The following is a 16,363-nucleotide window of genomic DNA, read 5'->3' on the forward strand; positions in this document are numbered from 1 at the left end:
TTTGTGTATGGGTTTTCTTTTCATCTTCTGTTATGCAAATGTTTACTAAATCCTTCTGATGTTCCTCTTTTTTATTTTGATGTTCATGTGTATTAATTTTCAGGATTTATAAATTTACAGATTATAAAAATAATAATTTTTTCCCCTACTTAAAACAGTCTGATTTATCTTGAAATCTACTTGACTTGTTTGCCATTTGGAAGTTCTCTATCTATGCTATTCCCTCTTTTTGCTTTGTAGTTGACTTCATTATAAATTGATATCTCTGAATCCTTATTTTCAGTCTTACAGATTTGTTTTACTTAAAACATTTTTATATCTGGATTGAGTTCTGGGTGGTGTTGTCATGCATGGTAACTTCGGATTGTTATCTGCTATTGCTCAGTCTGAAGACCATCCTTTAGCATTTTTTTTGTAAGGTTAGTCTGGTCATTAGAAATTTCTTTAATTTCTGTTGATAAGGAAATGTCCTAATTTCACCATTGTATTTGAGGGACAGCTTTGCTGGGTATAGGATTCTAGGTTGGCATTTTTTTTTTCAGAGTTTTGTATATTTCATTTGATTGCCTTCTTGCCTGCATGATTCCTGCTGAGAAATCAGAGTTTAGTTTTATTCATTCTCCTCTGCAGATAACTTTTCGTTTTTCCCAAGCTGCTTTCAGGATTCTTTCCTTGTCTTTGTTTTTGGAAAGTTTGATTATGATATGTTTTGGTGATTTTCTTTTGGAATCTATCCTGTTTGGGGTTCATTTAGCTTCTTGTATGCTTGTCTTCTCTTCTTTCACGATGTTAGGGAAATTTTTTTCTAACAACTGTTCAACAATTTTCTGTGTTTTTAATTCTTTTCATATTTTGGTGTCTCATAAGTCTTAGGCTTTATTTGGATTTTTTATGATTGTTCTTTTAGCATACTAGTATTAACAGATTTCTCTTCAAGCTCACTAGTTTGGGCTTTCATTGCTTCAAATCTTTGCCCTTTCAATGTATTGTCCATTTCTAAAATCTTAGAATTAATCTTCTGGATTTCTAATTGAGGGTTTTGTATTGTTCCAAAATTTGCATTTATTTTGTCTGCTTGTTCTTGTAGTGTTTTCCTGAATTCTTCTAAAGTTTTTTCTGTGTTCTCCTTGCTTTCCTGTATCTTTCTGTCAATCCTTTATATACCTAAGTATCATTCTTTTGAATTCTCTTTCAGTTAGTTCCATTACTATTTCCTCCTCAGAAACATTGGTCATTTGTTTGACTCATTAACTCTTATTTCTTTGTGTAAGCTAAAATTGTTGTCTCTGGGACATTGTGGAGTTGTCATATTTGTGTTTAATGGATGATTGTACGTGGATGTGTTCTTAGGCTCTCACCAACTATCTCCTGTGGGTGTTAGATAATGGAAGCCTGTACACCCTTATCCTTTGCCATTCATGCACCTCAGTTTATGTTGGTTTTGGCTGCTGTCTATTGTTGATCATGTGATTTAGAAACTGGTATTGGCTCTTGTCCAGTAGGTGGAGCTACAGAGGATACAGCTGTGGCTGTGAGGACAGGGTTGTTTTCTCCTGTCAGTTGTAAAAGTGAAAACCTTTCCCATACACATGCAAGAAAACAAAACAAAACAAAGAAACAATAATGAAAAAAGAAAATAATAAAGAGATAAAAGCAACAACAACCAGGCAGCAGTCAGAAAAAAAGGTATTATAGCAACTATAAAGACAAAAGCAGGACAGGGAAATGAAAGATAAGAGAGAAAACGAAAGAAAGAAGGGAAGAAAGAAACACTTAAGAGGGGACAGGGAAATGGAGCTATTGAATAAAAGTATATATATATATATATAAGAAAGGAACTAAAAGGAAGAAATTAAAAACCAAACAAAGCACTTAGAAACACCAGGGAGAGGGAAGATGAAAAGAGAGAGTAGTGAAAAAAGATCAAAAGGATTAAAAAAGAGGGGAAATGAGAAACAAATAAAGAAAGAAAGAAACTAAAGCAGAGATAGCCTAAAATTTGAGGTAGTGGAAAGAACATGAAGGAGGAGAAATAATAAACAAAATCAATCAAATAACAAAAGGGAAAAGCCAAAACAGTGCAGCTATTGGACCTGGAGAGGAGAAAATCTCAGATGATCCTGTAAAGCCAAGGAGCTCAGAAGGTGAGTGTAGAAGGGTCTGTGCTGGGGATGGCCACACCTTTGGTCTTCAAGGGAATCTGGGGAAACAGAAGGAATCACACCTTTCCTGTTACCTGTGTGAATCTGCTCTGCCAGGCCTTCCTCTGTTGCCAAAGCTGCTCATAAGATGGTCTAGCTGTGCCTGGTCACCCGTTCTCCAGTCATTCTCCTTCTCTTCACCCTCCCTGCTCAGTTTGTCCTTCCAGCAAGCACTCAATCCACTTCTCTAACCTTTCCTATGAAGTTCAGGGTTCCCGGATTTTCATCTGTGTCTGGTTCATATAGAGCATCCGCCTAGTCCACCATCTTCTATATTTCATTCTTCAATGTTGTATAATACTCCAGAGGGACACAGCCACATGTTATTAATCCATTCTTTTGCTAATGGAAATTTCAATAGTTTTCATGTTATTTGCTATTATGAATATTGCTGCTATGAACATTATTGTATCTGTTTTCTGTACATGTGCATGAGTTTATGTATATTCACAGGCTAGCCATTGGGTATACAAATGTTTACCTCTGAGAGATAAATGAATTGTCTTTCCACTGTGGTTATAACAATTTATATTCACACCAGCAATTTATAAGAATAATCTGTAAGATTCCCTCCAACATATATAACTCTCAGAATTCTTCATTTTTGCCAATTTAGTGAATGTCAGGGGATATTTCTTTATGATTTCATTTACCTGCTTACTATTCAGACTGAATATGCTTTCAGCCTTATTGTTGGTAATTTTTTTGTTAAGTGCCTTTGAGTTGGTTCCAACTCATAGTGAGCCTGTGTAGGGTTTCCAAGGAGCAGCTGGTGAATTTGAATCACTGATCTTGCAATTTAAACCAACCTTACAGTCCAGTGCTTATCCTACAGTGCCACACCAGAACTTCAACAAGAAGAATGACTCACAGGCCCCAGCGACATTTGAACTCATGACCCCTGGTTTACAAGACCAGTACTCTAACCCCTGAGTTATATACAGTTCTTCTCTGTGAAATGCCTGTTATATCTTTTATCCATTTATCTATTGAGTTGTCTTTTTTACTGATTTGTAGATCTTTATATTTTTTCAAATGTTATCTGTATTGATTATGTGTGCTGACAGTATATTTTTCCAATTTGTGATTTGTTTTGTCACTCTCTTTACAAAGTTTTTGCTGAACAACAGTTCTTATTTTAATATAATCAAAATTATCAAATTTTTTTCAGTTGATTTTTCTGATAGTATTTTTTTAAAACAGTGGTGCTTTTTACAGTTACTTAAATCCATATCATTTCCTAGTTTCCAAGTATTTTCATTCCTCTTTCTTCCCGGCTACATTTAAAAGTTCTTAGGTAATTGTGTCTCTTCACCACACCTAATCTCCAGGGAGTCATTTTCTGTCATTGAGAGGCAATGATTAAGAAGCAAAAGAATCTGAAATATTGGAAGCTATTCATATGTCGTTCTTGTTAAGTACTGTTTGAGTCGTTTCCAACTCATAGCAACCCTGTTCAGGGTTTCCAAGGCTTTAAATGTTTTTGAAAGGAGCAGAAAACGTCATCTTTCTCCAGTGGAAAAGCTGGTGGGTTCGAACCACCGATCTTATGGTTGGCAGTCCAGTGCCTCTATGGAGACACCATGCTCCCCATTCTTTGTTTATAAGAGACTCCCCCCTTTTTAATCAATACTGTAAAAAATTAATAGACTTTTTTTTTTTTTAAGTTTTTATTGTGAATTGAGTGAAAGTTTACAGGGCAGAGCATCAGTTTTACATTCAACAAAGCATACACCTTGTTTCATTACGATTATAATCCACTCCATGTACCATCATTTAACAGTATTTCTCTATATTCACTTTAGCTCTTTTTGTTTTTTAACACTCAGGCATATATAATAATTTACACCACCAAAGGGCACATTTTTGCAAGCCTGCTTCCTGGCTGCCAGCCCTCAGTCCCTCTCTTCCCATGAATCTAGAGTCCTCAGCTGCACCCTATCTCCATGTCCCCATCTCTGCCTCCATCTCAGGTGTTGCTGCTTCTCTGGATAAGGGCCCACATTCCACATGTGCTCTTCTCCCTTGATGATCCTAGGGGTCCTTTGATTCTGGACTGTAAGATTACTACCCCAGATTTGTTGTTTTTTTAGTTCTTTAAGTCTTTATTGTGGGGTTTACATGGGAGAACATCAGCTTTACACTCATCCTAATGCATTTGTTTCATTGCAATGACTACAGTCCCCTCCATGCATCATTAAATAACCAAAGGGTATACACCCCACCTCACCTCACCCCGGCCATCAGCACACAGCCCCTCTTCCTCCCTGAGTCCAGTGTCCCCAGCCACTCCATCTGTCCACGTCATCATCTCTGTCTCCATTCCTGGTGTCACTGCCTCTCTTGGTAGGGTCCCGGCTCTCTGTTCTGCTCACTTGATGATCCCAGGGACCTCCGCTCCTGGAATGCAAAATCAATCATTCTCCTCCTTTTGTCAAAGAACATCTACCTCTATATTTCCTACCCTCACAGTCAGTCCTGATGGCAATTATTCACTATTGTACCATAAAAGTCTTATCCCCATTTCCTTTCACCAGCCCAGTCTCAATGGATTGGAAATTATTCAATTAACTTTCCCATTTTTGATACAAAACTTCTACCTTTACAATTGTGACAGTTGCAATTAGTCATGATAACATAGTCATGATATTTTTTAGAACAGTTTTGAATTTATATAAAAATTAAGCAGATCATGGGGTCCCCAGGCGATCTCCTCCCTCCCTGCCTTCCTCGGATGGCGGCTGTTTATGCTGGACGTGTGGCCAGAGATGGGTAAGGATCACGTGGAACTTCGGCAACTTAAGACAGAGCCATTGCCATGCTGCAATGAGTTTCAATGACTGATAAGACTGAGGAATTCGCACTGACCGCCTAAGACAGGCAGCGTCCCTTAAACAAACAATAAATAAGGAGGATTCGGATGCAGACCGTGCAGACCCGGTCAGGAGGCCAAACCCCTGTGGGCCCAAGCATTGTTGACCATCCAAACCATAGGCTCTGAGGATCAGACTTTAGCTACCTAGTAGACACAGCAAACTGTCCCTCATCTGATTATTCAGTAATGCTTGTTAGTAATCTCATACATGAGCCCTGGATATCCACAGACAAATGTAAAAACCTTCCCTAAAAGCCGAGACTGTAAATTCCAAAAAGCCAAGTCCCCCCCATCCAAAAAAAACAAAAAAAAAAAAACTAAAGAGGATAGAGAGAAACACTGTTAACTGATGATATATGGAGGGGATAATAATCAATGTAATGAAACAAGCTATATGAATGGTTGAATGTGAAGCTGATGATGTGCCCTGTAAACTTTCACTCAATCCAAATTAAAATAAATAAATAAATAAAAACTACCAAAAAAAAAAAATTAAGCAGATCATACAGAGAGTTCCCATATATCCCTCTCTGTATCCAGTTGCCCCTCTTATTAACATCTTACATTTGTCACAACTAATGAACCAAATAATATTGTTAACTAAAACCTATATTTTATTCAAAGAGCCCTGGTTGTGTTGGGCTGCTAACTATAAGGGAGCAGTTCGAGTCCACTAGCTGCTTTATGGGAAAAAGATGAGGTATTCTGCTCCCGTATAGATTTACAGCCTCAGAAACCACCACCTTTTCTGCTCCTAGGACCCATCCAGGACACCTCATTACATTTAGTCACCATGTCCCTCAGGCTTGTCTTGACTGTGACAGTTTCTCACACTTCCCTTGTTTCTGATGACGTGACAGCTTTAAGCAACACTATCTGGTACTTTGTAAACTGCTTCTCTACTGCGATATTCCTGATAACAGAGGTAAAGTGCCATTCTCATCACATCAGATCAAGGGAACATACTATCAATATGACTTGTGATTTGATGTTGCCTTTGACCATTTGGCTGAGATAGTATCTGTCAGGCTCCTTAACTGTAGCAGTGCTCTTTCCCCCTTTCTATATGGTGTGCAGTCCACACCTAAGGAGTGGGAAGCTATATTCCCCCTACTTGTTGGAAGTCCTTTTCTCATCTTTTTACGTCTGTTATTATAAACCTCCTATTGATGCCTTTGGAGTTCTGATGTGGCACTGTGAGATAAGCACTGGACCACTAACTGAAAGGTTGGTGGTTCAAACCCACCAGCTGCTCCTGGGAAACCCAGTATACAGTGTCACTGAATTGGAGCCGACTTGATAACAGTTAACAATAACAATGGTGATGCTTTCAGTGTATTACCACTAGGGAAATGGAAAAGAAGTAAGAGACGTTACTTGGCAGTGAGTTAGAGGAGTTGGGGTGGAGAGGGGTGGATGTGAAGTAAGAATTGCACACACAGCACACTCCATTTGGCCAAAACCAGGACATACTCCAGACAAATATTAGTAATCCTCAGCTCATCCCACTCTCCCCGGCAACAGTAGCTTAAAACAATGATATTACCAATTCAATGTTGGCCAGATTACTTTTCTGGAAATATTTGGAGCAAAAGGGAAGGTGGTTATTTTGTTGTGAACAACTGCAATGTTGTCTTAGTTTCCTAGATTTTCCTTAACAGAAATATCACATGTGGGTGGCTTTGAAGAACAGGCATTTATTTTCTCATAGTTCCAGAAGCTAAGAGTTCAAATCAGAGTCGTAGTAGTGTAGATTCCTTCTTTGTAGGTAGCACCAGACATCCCTTGGTTCTTTGCCCTGTAAACTTTCACTCAATTCCTTGTAGACAGTCTTCACATGGCCTCTGCCTCCCCCAGTGTGTGTGTTCCAAATAGAGTTATGCATGTTTTGGTAAGACACAACTCAATCCATAAGAAATGGCTTTTGGAGGAACAACTTTCCTTTGTGTAAGAAGAGAGGTGAGTTTGTCCCTCTGTGAGGCCTGTGGGACTTGATTTGACTCTTGAGAGACTCAGAAATGTCCATGAGGGCCAGGAACTTAGCTCAGTGCTATACGTTGCTTTTCTACATGGGCTGAATATAATCAGTTCTCAACGCACAGCAAATATTAAATTTGCGTTCTGTAGACAGACAAAAGAGGAGTCCTGGTATGACACTATAAGATAAACACTGGACTACTAACCACAAGGTCGGTGGTTCAAATCCACCAGTCACTCTGTGGAAACCCTATACAGACCATTTCCAGCAAGAATTGTGGGATAACTGAGCTTAAACTAGAGCAGTTACCCATCCCCTTTTTGATCCCACAGAAAATGTGAACTACAAACCTATAGTGAAACTCTAGTTCTGAGTAATTTCCATTTTACACTATTTTAAGAAGCATAGCTTGTGCTCACACTGGAAACAATCCAGAAACTATGGGAAGTTGGTAATTTTGTATGATATGGCAATTTCTGGAACCTTAGGTACATTCATTCATTCTAATGATAAAAACAACTTTCAACCTCCAATAGAAAAATGATTTGTGGGTTAAATGTGCTTAGAGATGAATTGTACTCATATTTAATTTCAGCTAGAAATGATATTAAAGTATACATTTGTTGTTAAACCCATTGTTAAGCTGAGAAGATGTGTTCTAAGGTATTGATATGGTGAAAATGTCCAACTTAGGACAACTTGTACTGCCTCTTTAGTGTTGTATAAATTTGCCCTCACTTTGAAATGGTTGAACCAATGTTTTCTCACAACAAAGCCTCCATAACAATCATCATCACTTGCTGCACATGCATGTTTGAAATCATCAAGATTTCACCAGCTCTAAATATGGCTAAATAAGAATCATATGTACCTGTTCCAACTTACCTACAATTTCAACTTAAAGATAGTTATTTTTAAAAAGACAAAAGGTCACCTAGAAGCAGATCTCCTTTGTAACCTGGTAACTGCTGTACTTAAAATTTGTGAAGATGAAATGGATCCAACTGTACTATTATTCAATAACCTGAAAGACAACACTGTCTTATCAGAATGGGCACTGAACTTCTCTGGGAAATACTCTGTTCCAAGTGGATTTCATAGTTCCCCGAGGCTTATCAAAATAAGCTCTTTGTAGGTGGTAATTATTGTTATTAGTTTCATTAAGTGGGGATGTCTTCCTCTTGTACGGTAGTTGTGGTGGTTATGTGCCATGGAGTCAGTTCCAACTCACAGCGACCCTGTATAGGGTTTCCGAGGCTGTAAATCTTGATAGGAGTAGAAAGTCTCCTCTTTTTTCCATGGGACAGTTTCTAATTGCTGACCTTGAGATTAGCAGCCTGACTTGTAACCACTATACTACCAGAGGCCCTGCTTCCTCTTGTGTAGAATGGGTGAAATTGAGGAGTTATTTAGACAGTCTTAAGTCTCATATTCTAGTGTTACTCTGTTTTTATATTGCAGCTCTAAGGTCTGAGCACCTTCAATGCATCCAGTCCTAAACTCAATACTTGAAGGATTAAATTTTGCTCTGAGGGAAAGTGCAATTCAGTGGACCAAGATACATATGTAGAACAACTAAGAAATCCCAATTCTGCAGCAGCATTCTTCAACTTGTGATCTGAGGACCACTACATCAGACTCAAAATACACATTCTAGGGACCACACTGTTCTATTGAATCCCATTCTCTGAGGGCTGGCCTTGGAATTGGCATTTGAATCATCACCTCCCTGCAGGTGATTCTAATGCACACAGAAGCTTGAGAACCAGTTTTCTGTGATCAAAAGTGAGGGGAAGTGGTTATCAGCTGCACCTGTTTATATTTCCTCCTTTCCTTTCAATGTGCAGTGTGAGGGGCATCAAAAATTTCATGGAAAAATTCCACTATCTTTTCATCCCATTTCTCCATGAACTTTTAAAAGTTCCCTGGAATGGACTAACTTGATGCTTACACAAGGAATTAGGATTGAACCACAGCAGCTTCCTGAGACCATCCCTGCCTGTCACAACACATGCAGGAAGGGTTCACTCCTTATGCCTTCACATTGCTGGGCACAGGCCATGGTGACTGCTTTCATTTTTCCCAAAGGACTTTTACAAGTGTTCTGCCTGTCATAGTTCTGACTTAACATGAAACTTTCTGTAAGAGTTATATTCTTTAAGAGTCAACTTGTTTACAAAAATTTCTGTACTATTTCTAAGAACCATCGTAATGTGATCAAACTGATAGTAGCAACTGGAAAGATTAGCGAGGAAGCTTAGTGGACCTTGAGCTTATGTGAATGGAGGGGGAGTCACACAGAAAAGGAGGCTGACAACAACCAGAAAAATGTCATCAATGTCACCAAAGAGTACATGCAGAAATGGTTGAATTGGTATATGTTTTTCTTGGTATAGTCTCAACAAAATTCTTTTTTTTTTTTAAGTCTCTCAGCTGAGATAACTTTATATGGGGGATTTCTTTAAAGATCCTTTGGAAAGGTTGGCAGGAAATGAGTCACTAAATGGCTTTCCCCAAGAGCCTCTTTCTGTCCTCACCTGCCTTTCCTCTGGTTGGTTTCAGGTGGAAAGCTCTCTGTGGTCCTACCAGCTGAAGAGATCTCCGAGTTCCTTCTAGAACCATCCACGTCTGCACTTGCCAAGGTGATGAGAGCCACAGGAAATAGCATCTGAGATCATTTGCAATTTTAATTTTACAAGAACAAGAGAAGTTTTTGTCAGTTAGCTTGACATTTTTACAAACGCCTCTTCTGAATGGTATACATTCTCTAAATTTCTAGTTCCTTCAAAACACAAAACCTCTTGTTGTAGCTTCCAGCTCTTGCTGGGCCAAGTATCAGCTTGCCTACATGAAGGAGCCAAATGCCCCTGTAGCTGTAACTCTGGATTAGACGTGTCTAGAAGATGAGAGGACTTCAAAATATCCATGGAAAAAAGGAATGTAAAAATAATGGAATTTTTCCACAAACTTTTTAAAGCTTATAAGAGAGGTCAGTTTATAGCAGGATAGATACTAGGGTAAATGATTTTTAAAATGTGTTCCCTAGAGTATCCATCCTGGTTTCTTCTCTTCTAACTGTAACTTTTAAACTATACTTTTAAAAAATAAAAGGGAAACATCTAAGAATTAAATACAGTCTTCTGGGCAGGGTTGAAAGCACACCTGGAAATGGCCAGTTGAGTGCTGCTGTAGTTTGCAGCACTGGTGACCGTGTGTTGGAGATACCACACTGCTCCCAGTGTCTGTTTGGTGAGAAGCACCTACATGACCAGAGTCTTCCCATTTACAAGTTCAGGGGTTTAAAATCCAGGCAGGATAAGACTCTGGATAACCAACTCAAAGGCTAATTGTGGGCCAGAAAACCATTTAAATTCGTTTACAAGGGGGAGATAAGAGCTATCAGTGGCCCACTCAGGTGCCTCATGGTGTTTACTCAGCAGACCAAAGTGCTGACCTGAAAACTGCTTGTTGAGCACTAGCCTTTGATCTGGTCTCTCTGCTGCAGTCCCTACCATACTATGCTTCTGGATTAATCTTCCCAAATTGCACTCCCCTGAGTCAGTATCATTTCCCTAGGGCCTCCATATGGGGAGTGGGGTTCTCTTGCTGGCCTTACAGCCTGTTATCTGCCCAATGCCCTTCCCATCCCTCCTGCCCTTCCTCAACTATTCAAACTCAATTCTACCGTTTTCTCATGTCTATGTGAATGCATCCTCCATCAGGAGGCCTTGTTTAATAACACTTCCTTGCTCAATTTCACATGGTCTAGACTAGCGTAGTGGTTATGAATCAGGCTGTGAACCTCACGGTCAGCAATTCGAAACTACCAGCTGTTCCACGGGAGAAAGATGAGGCTTTCTGCTCCCATAAAGATTTACAGCCTCGGAAACCCTGTACAGGGTCGCTATGAGTCGGAACTGACTCCATGGCACATAACAACAAAGAACAGACTCTTAGTGTGATGCAGTACAACAAGCACTGGACTGAGAATCACAAGGTCAGCAATTCAAACCCAGCTGGCGTTCCTTGGAAACCCTATACAGGGTTGCCATGAGTCGGAACTGACTTGACAGCACTTAACAACAGCAGCCCCTGATGTGGCACTGTAGGATCAGCACTGGACTGTGAACCACAAGGTCAATGGTTCAAACCCCCAGCTGCTCCTTGGGACCCTATACAGAATCGCTGAGTTGGAACCAACTCAACAGCACTTAACAACATCAGCTGCCCCTTTGGAGTCCTGGTGTGACACTATAGGATAAGCACTACACTGCAAGGTCAGTTTGAACCATAAGGTCGGAAGTTTGAACTCAACAGTCGCTTCTCGTCAATTCTACACAGGGTCACTATGAGTCATAACTGACTCAACCAAAGGCCCCATTGATAGCCATCAAAAATAGACACTAGCCTCCCAGCGATACTTGCCAGCTATGAAGTGCTATTCCCAGAAGGCCTCCAAGATGCTGGAAAGAACATAATTACAATACATTGTTGGTGTTGTACAATTAACACCACTATTCTTTACCAAATTGTTCTACCAACCACTAACATAAATTCAGTGGTTCCTAAGCAAAAACTTCCCCTTCTTCCTCCTTTCTATCTCTGGTAACTAAAAATAATCTTTCGTTTCTCTTTTCATATAAGTGTATTTGTCCTTTTGTGACTTATTCCACTCAGCATGTTTTCAAGATTCATACTTCATACATTCCGTGTTCAGATTGTTGATGGATGTTTACATCTGCTTCTCCTTATTTTGAGTTGTGCCCCTTTAGCAAATGAAGGTCCCAAAAGCTTTACTCCACTCACATCATCACAGTCAACTCTACTTTAAGGAAGCAGCTCTTCCCCAGTCATATTTTCAGTGCCTTCCAACCTGAGGGGCTCATCTTCTGCCATTATATCTGATGATATTCTGTTGCTTTTCATCTTGTTTCAATGGCCAGTATTCTGGTGCTGACAGTGTTCTACTGCTTTTCATAAGGTTATTGGTGACTAAATATTGGGAAGTAGTCCATTTCTTCTTCCTACTCTGTTTTACTCTAGAAACTCATCTGAAACATGTCCACTATGGATGACCCTGCTGGTACTTAAAATATCGGTGGCATAGCTTCCAGAATCACAGCAAGACACAAGCCACCACAGTACAACAAACTGACAGAATGAGTGGTTGGCCATAGGGGTGAACTTCTTTAAATGTGCACCCACGCCCCCCAGCTGTATCCAGCATGGTGGCTTTCAAAAGTGGGAACTTAAGGCCTTTGTGTTGTATTGAATTGACAAACAAAAGCAAGAGCTGAGGTGGATGATGAGAAGAAAGCCAGAGGAGCAAGGGGAGGGAGCATTTAGTAAGCACTGGTGGTAACTTGATAAGGAACAGGTTATGAATCAATTTTCGGAGGTCCCTAGCCCTCACCACATGCCATTATCCATAGCAATGATGTCAGCTTGACAAGACTAGGAATGGAGGCAGTCACTGAGGGAAGCAGGGAGTGATCACAGTGACATCATTCAGTGTTCAAACATCTGAATCCGAAGTTCTTAGTGCCTTGGAATCAGAAAGTTGTTCATGAGCAGGACCATGAGGTTTATGTTCTCACCTAGTAGAATGGGTCAGACTAAAGCTTACTATGGTAAACTTTAAACTGTGGTCTGAAATGGAAAACCCAAAACCCCATTAGAGTCGGCAGCAATCACAGTGGGCTTCAAGGGAGGCTGGTCCTGGCAAAGTGCAAGGTGGTCACAAAGACAAGACTGGCCTGGCAATTCTGACCTCTGATCACCTTACTCAATACTCTTCAGTACTGGTGGGAATCCACCACTTCTGCTATCTAGTTCTTCATCTATTCATGCATACACATTTATTAAGTGCTCATTGGACCCTAGTTTGGCATTGTAGGATAAAGCACTAGACTGAAAGGCCAGTCTGAACCTCAGAATCAGCAGTTCAAACCCACCATTCGTTCCTCGGAAACCCTATATAGGGTCACTATGAGTTAGAACCGACTTGACAACACTTACATCAACAACAATACTGTGTATCAAGCAGGTTGCTGAACATTTAGATGATGTATTCCCAATACACTCCCCACCCTAACTGTTTCCCCCCTCACACACACATTCTCACTTGTCCAAGCTTATCTCCTACCTGGAAAATCCCACCTTGGAAGGTTCAATTCAATGATGAGGTTGTGGTGGTGGTGACCCTGGAAAGGATTTCCGAGGCTGTGAATCTTCATGGGAGCAGAGATCCTCATCTTTCTCCCTTGGAGTGACAAGAGATTCAAACTACTGATGTTGCAGTTATCAGCACAACTCTACTAGGGCTCCTTAATATAATAAGGGGAGAAATAAAAAATACTTCTGAGCAGCATTTTGTCTTATTGCTTATGTTTTTAATGACTCTGTTTGCTTATTTCTAGGACTCGGTCGATTTCCTCTCTCTTGATATGTCTTATGAATGCCAAAGCGAGGCAACTTTACCACAGCAGCTGAGTCAATTACAGGTAATTGGAGTCACTTTTCATATTGATGAAGGGCAAAAATTTCTGAGATCTTATTAGCTATTTAATGTTTTGGTTAATGCATAAAAATCTGAACTTACAACAACAGTTGGAAAACCTGCTGACTTGCATTTGGGGAAATTTCTGTGGGAAACATCGCTAAGGAATATTGGGATGTTACTAGTCTTTTCTTAAAAGGATAATGAGGATTATTTACTAAGGTGAATGTTTACATGGCTCTTCTGCTTTCTTATGTAGAAATTTACTGAGAAGAAAAATGGCAGCATTCATTCTGAGTTTTAAAAATGCAGTTCACATCCAGGACTACCAAATCAGGAAACAGCTATGGGGACCTTTTTGTCACTTCTGGATTCTCCTTACTGCACCAGTATTGTTTTCTCAGCTCTAATGGTTCTGGCCCAGCTCTGATTTGGAGGGGATGTTAGGAGCCTCCTATTCACCTGTGTAAAAGCCCTTTGGGTTCCGTGGCTAAATGCTTGGCTGCTCACCGAAAGGTCTGGGGGAGTAAAGCCCTGGCAGTCTTCTGTGCAGACTTCAGCCTGGGAGAGCCTGTACTGCAGAGTCACTATGAGTCAGCACTAACTCGACAGCACACAACAGCAACCCAACTGTCAGGCTTCCCTCTTACACTCGGTTACCACTGTGAGGTTTGTCCGTTTAATTCCCTGGGCTCACAACTGGTCCCCTGTCTACTGACTGGAGGCAACTGAATAACTGGTGGTTTCTGGACCCTCTGAGTCCAAGGTCAAGCTCATTAACACCAAATCCCTGTGATTTCAGAGACGTTCAGGGGATAATTTTGGATTAAAGTGTTAAGATTTTCTCAGGGTAATAGTTTTAACCTCCATGGCTCCAGAAAATCTGAAATCCATAAAAATGTGGAATTTTGTTCTGCATTTCACCTCTTTTGATCAGGATTCTCCTGTAGAATCTTTGTTCAAAATGTTCAGTGATAGTAGCTGAGCATTAACCAGTTCTGGTCTCCTGGCAAAGGAGGTAGTTGTTTATGGAGGCAATTCGCTATACATTCCATTTTCTCCTTCAATTAAGGAGCCCTATAAGGCTGTCCACTCCAGTAAAGACTGACCATCTTAGAAACTCTATATAGGGTCACTATGAGTCAAAATCAACTCTATGGTTGTGGGAATGGGATTGAGTGGTGCAACCATTAAGCACTTGCTGCTAACTGAAAGTTGGCAGATGGAAATACCCAGCTTCTCTGCTGGAGAAAGACCAGGCAATCCATTCCCATAAAGATTAGAATCTAGGAAACACTGTGGGACACTTCTACTCTGCAGACACGGGGTCACTATGAGTTGAAAATGGACTCAACAGCACCTAACAACTATGATTTACTTGCTTGCCACATACCAAGCACTGTTGTTCTCAGATTACTTCTAACCTTCACAGTATACCTGTGAAAGTTTAAGGCACTTAGTGAGCATCAGACTCTGCGGCATGTCAAATGTCATGCTAAAACACGGCACTCCTTCTAAAATAAAAAGATAGCCGATGTTATTTTTATAACGGTGGTGATTGTGTGTCATGGAGTCTACTCCAATTCATAGCAACTCCTGTATAAAGTTTCTGAGGCTGTAAATCTTTCTTCTGCTGGTGGATTTGAACTGCTGACCTTGTGGTTAGCAACCCAGCTTATATGATGAGACTTAAAAAACACTTCTTTTAAATCACACAAGACTTTATTTTTATAGCACCTTCTCATCTGAACCTGAGGTTGCTTGCAACCCAGGGCCTGAACTAATTAGCATATTGATGATATTTCTGGCCCCTAAACAGCACTGTATTTGTTGTCTTTCAGATTTTCTTATGCCTATGTTAACTAAATTTGTCTTTTGTCCTCCTTGAGGAATTAAACCAGGGCTTGTTACTAAACTATGTGTTCAGGCATTGCTAAGATTCTGAAACCATCTCAGCTACTTACATCTGACACACCTCAGAGAGGCACCCACCATGGATGTGGGCCCAATGTGTGCTTGGGTGTGGTCATAGTGCTTCCCTTTGTCATCAAAACATGTTTAAGAACACTTACTCCCAACAGTGTTGATAAAACTGTAAACTCTCAGCCCATAGCTGGCCAGCCAACAGCTGTGTATGATATCCTATAGTGGTTCTTTGTCTCTTTTGTTTCACTGGTCCTGTTCAACTCCAGATGTTGGCAGCTCTGAAGCAGCCCCAAAGATTCAGAAGGACAACTCTGGCGCTGCAGCTGTCGCCCATACATCCACTGAACTACAGAGATGTCTTCTCAGGGACCCAGATAGCACTTTCCACACAGCTGCCACACCCAGGACAAGAACAACTGAGCTCTCCTAAGGAGAGGGGCTGAGTTGTGTCCACCAGAGGCTGAATTTTGCTGTCCACAGCTTCTTTCTAAATTTACCCTTCCTCCTCATCCCAGTTGTTCATCTGCCCCACCCCTCTTTCCATGGAGTATAAAGGAAGAGGGCAGAGACAACAGTAGGAGGAGCAGGCACCTGGGCCCCTTCCCCTCCACTTTCCAGGGCACCTGCGCCCACCACTCTAGGAACCTCAGGGGGCCTCTGCTGCCACTCGGGCTAGCACCCAGACCCTCCTCACACCCAGCATTCATGGGTTCTGAGTTCTGCAGGATGTAGAGAAGTGAGTCCAGCATCCAATTCATCAGCTAACGCCCGGCTCACAAGGAGTTCCTCTAGAGTTCCTTACTCCGTAGAGGGCGGGATGGCAGGCTCACAAGCTTCTTCCAGCTTTTTCAGTCCTGTGATCTCAGACTGTCTCCACTGCTTCT

At 40.8% G+C, this 16,363-nt stretch overlaps 1 protein-coding gene across 1 annotated transcript in view; it reads left to right on the forward strand.

The window, feature by feature from the left end:
• LCT (lactase) overlaps positions 1–16,363 on the forward strand; it is a 79,996-nt gene that overhangs the window by 5,002 nt on the left and 58,631 nt on the right. Inside the window, exons 2-3 of the mRNA XM_006834577.1 lie at positions 9,617–9,696; positions 13,474–13,557. Of these exons, the coding sequence (XP_006834640.1) occupies positions 9,617–9,696; positions 13,474–13,557 (164 nt within the window). The remainder of the gene's footprint in view (positions 1–9,616; positions 9,697–13,473; positions 13,558–16,363) is intronic.

Source organism: Chrysochloris asiatica, unplaced genomic scaffold (genome assembly GCF_000296735.1).
Source record: "Chrysochloris asiatica unplaced genomic scaffold, ChrAsi1.0 scaffold00012, whole genome shotgun sequence".
Taxonomy (NCBI): Eukaryota; Metazoa; Chordata; class Mammalia; order Afrosoricida; family Chrysochloridae; genus Chrysochloris; species Chrysochloris asiatica.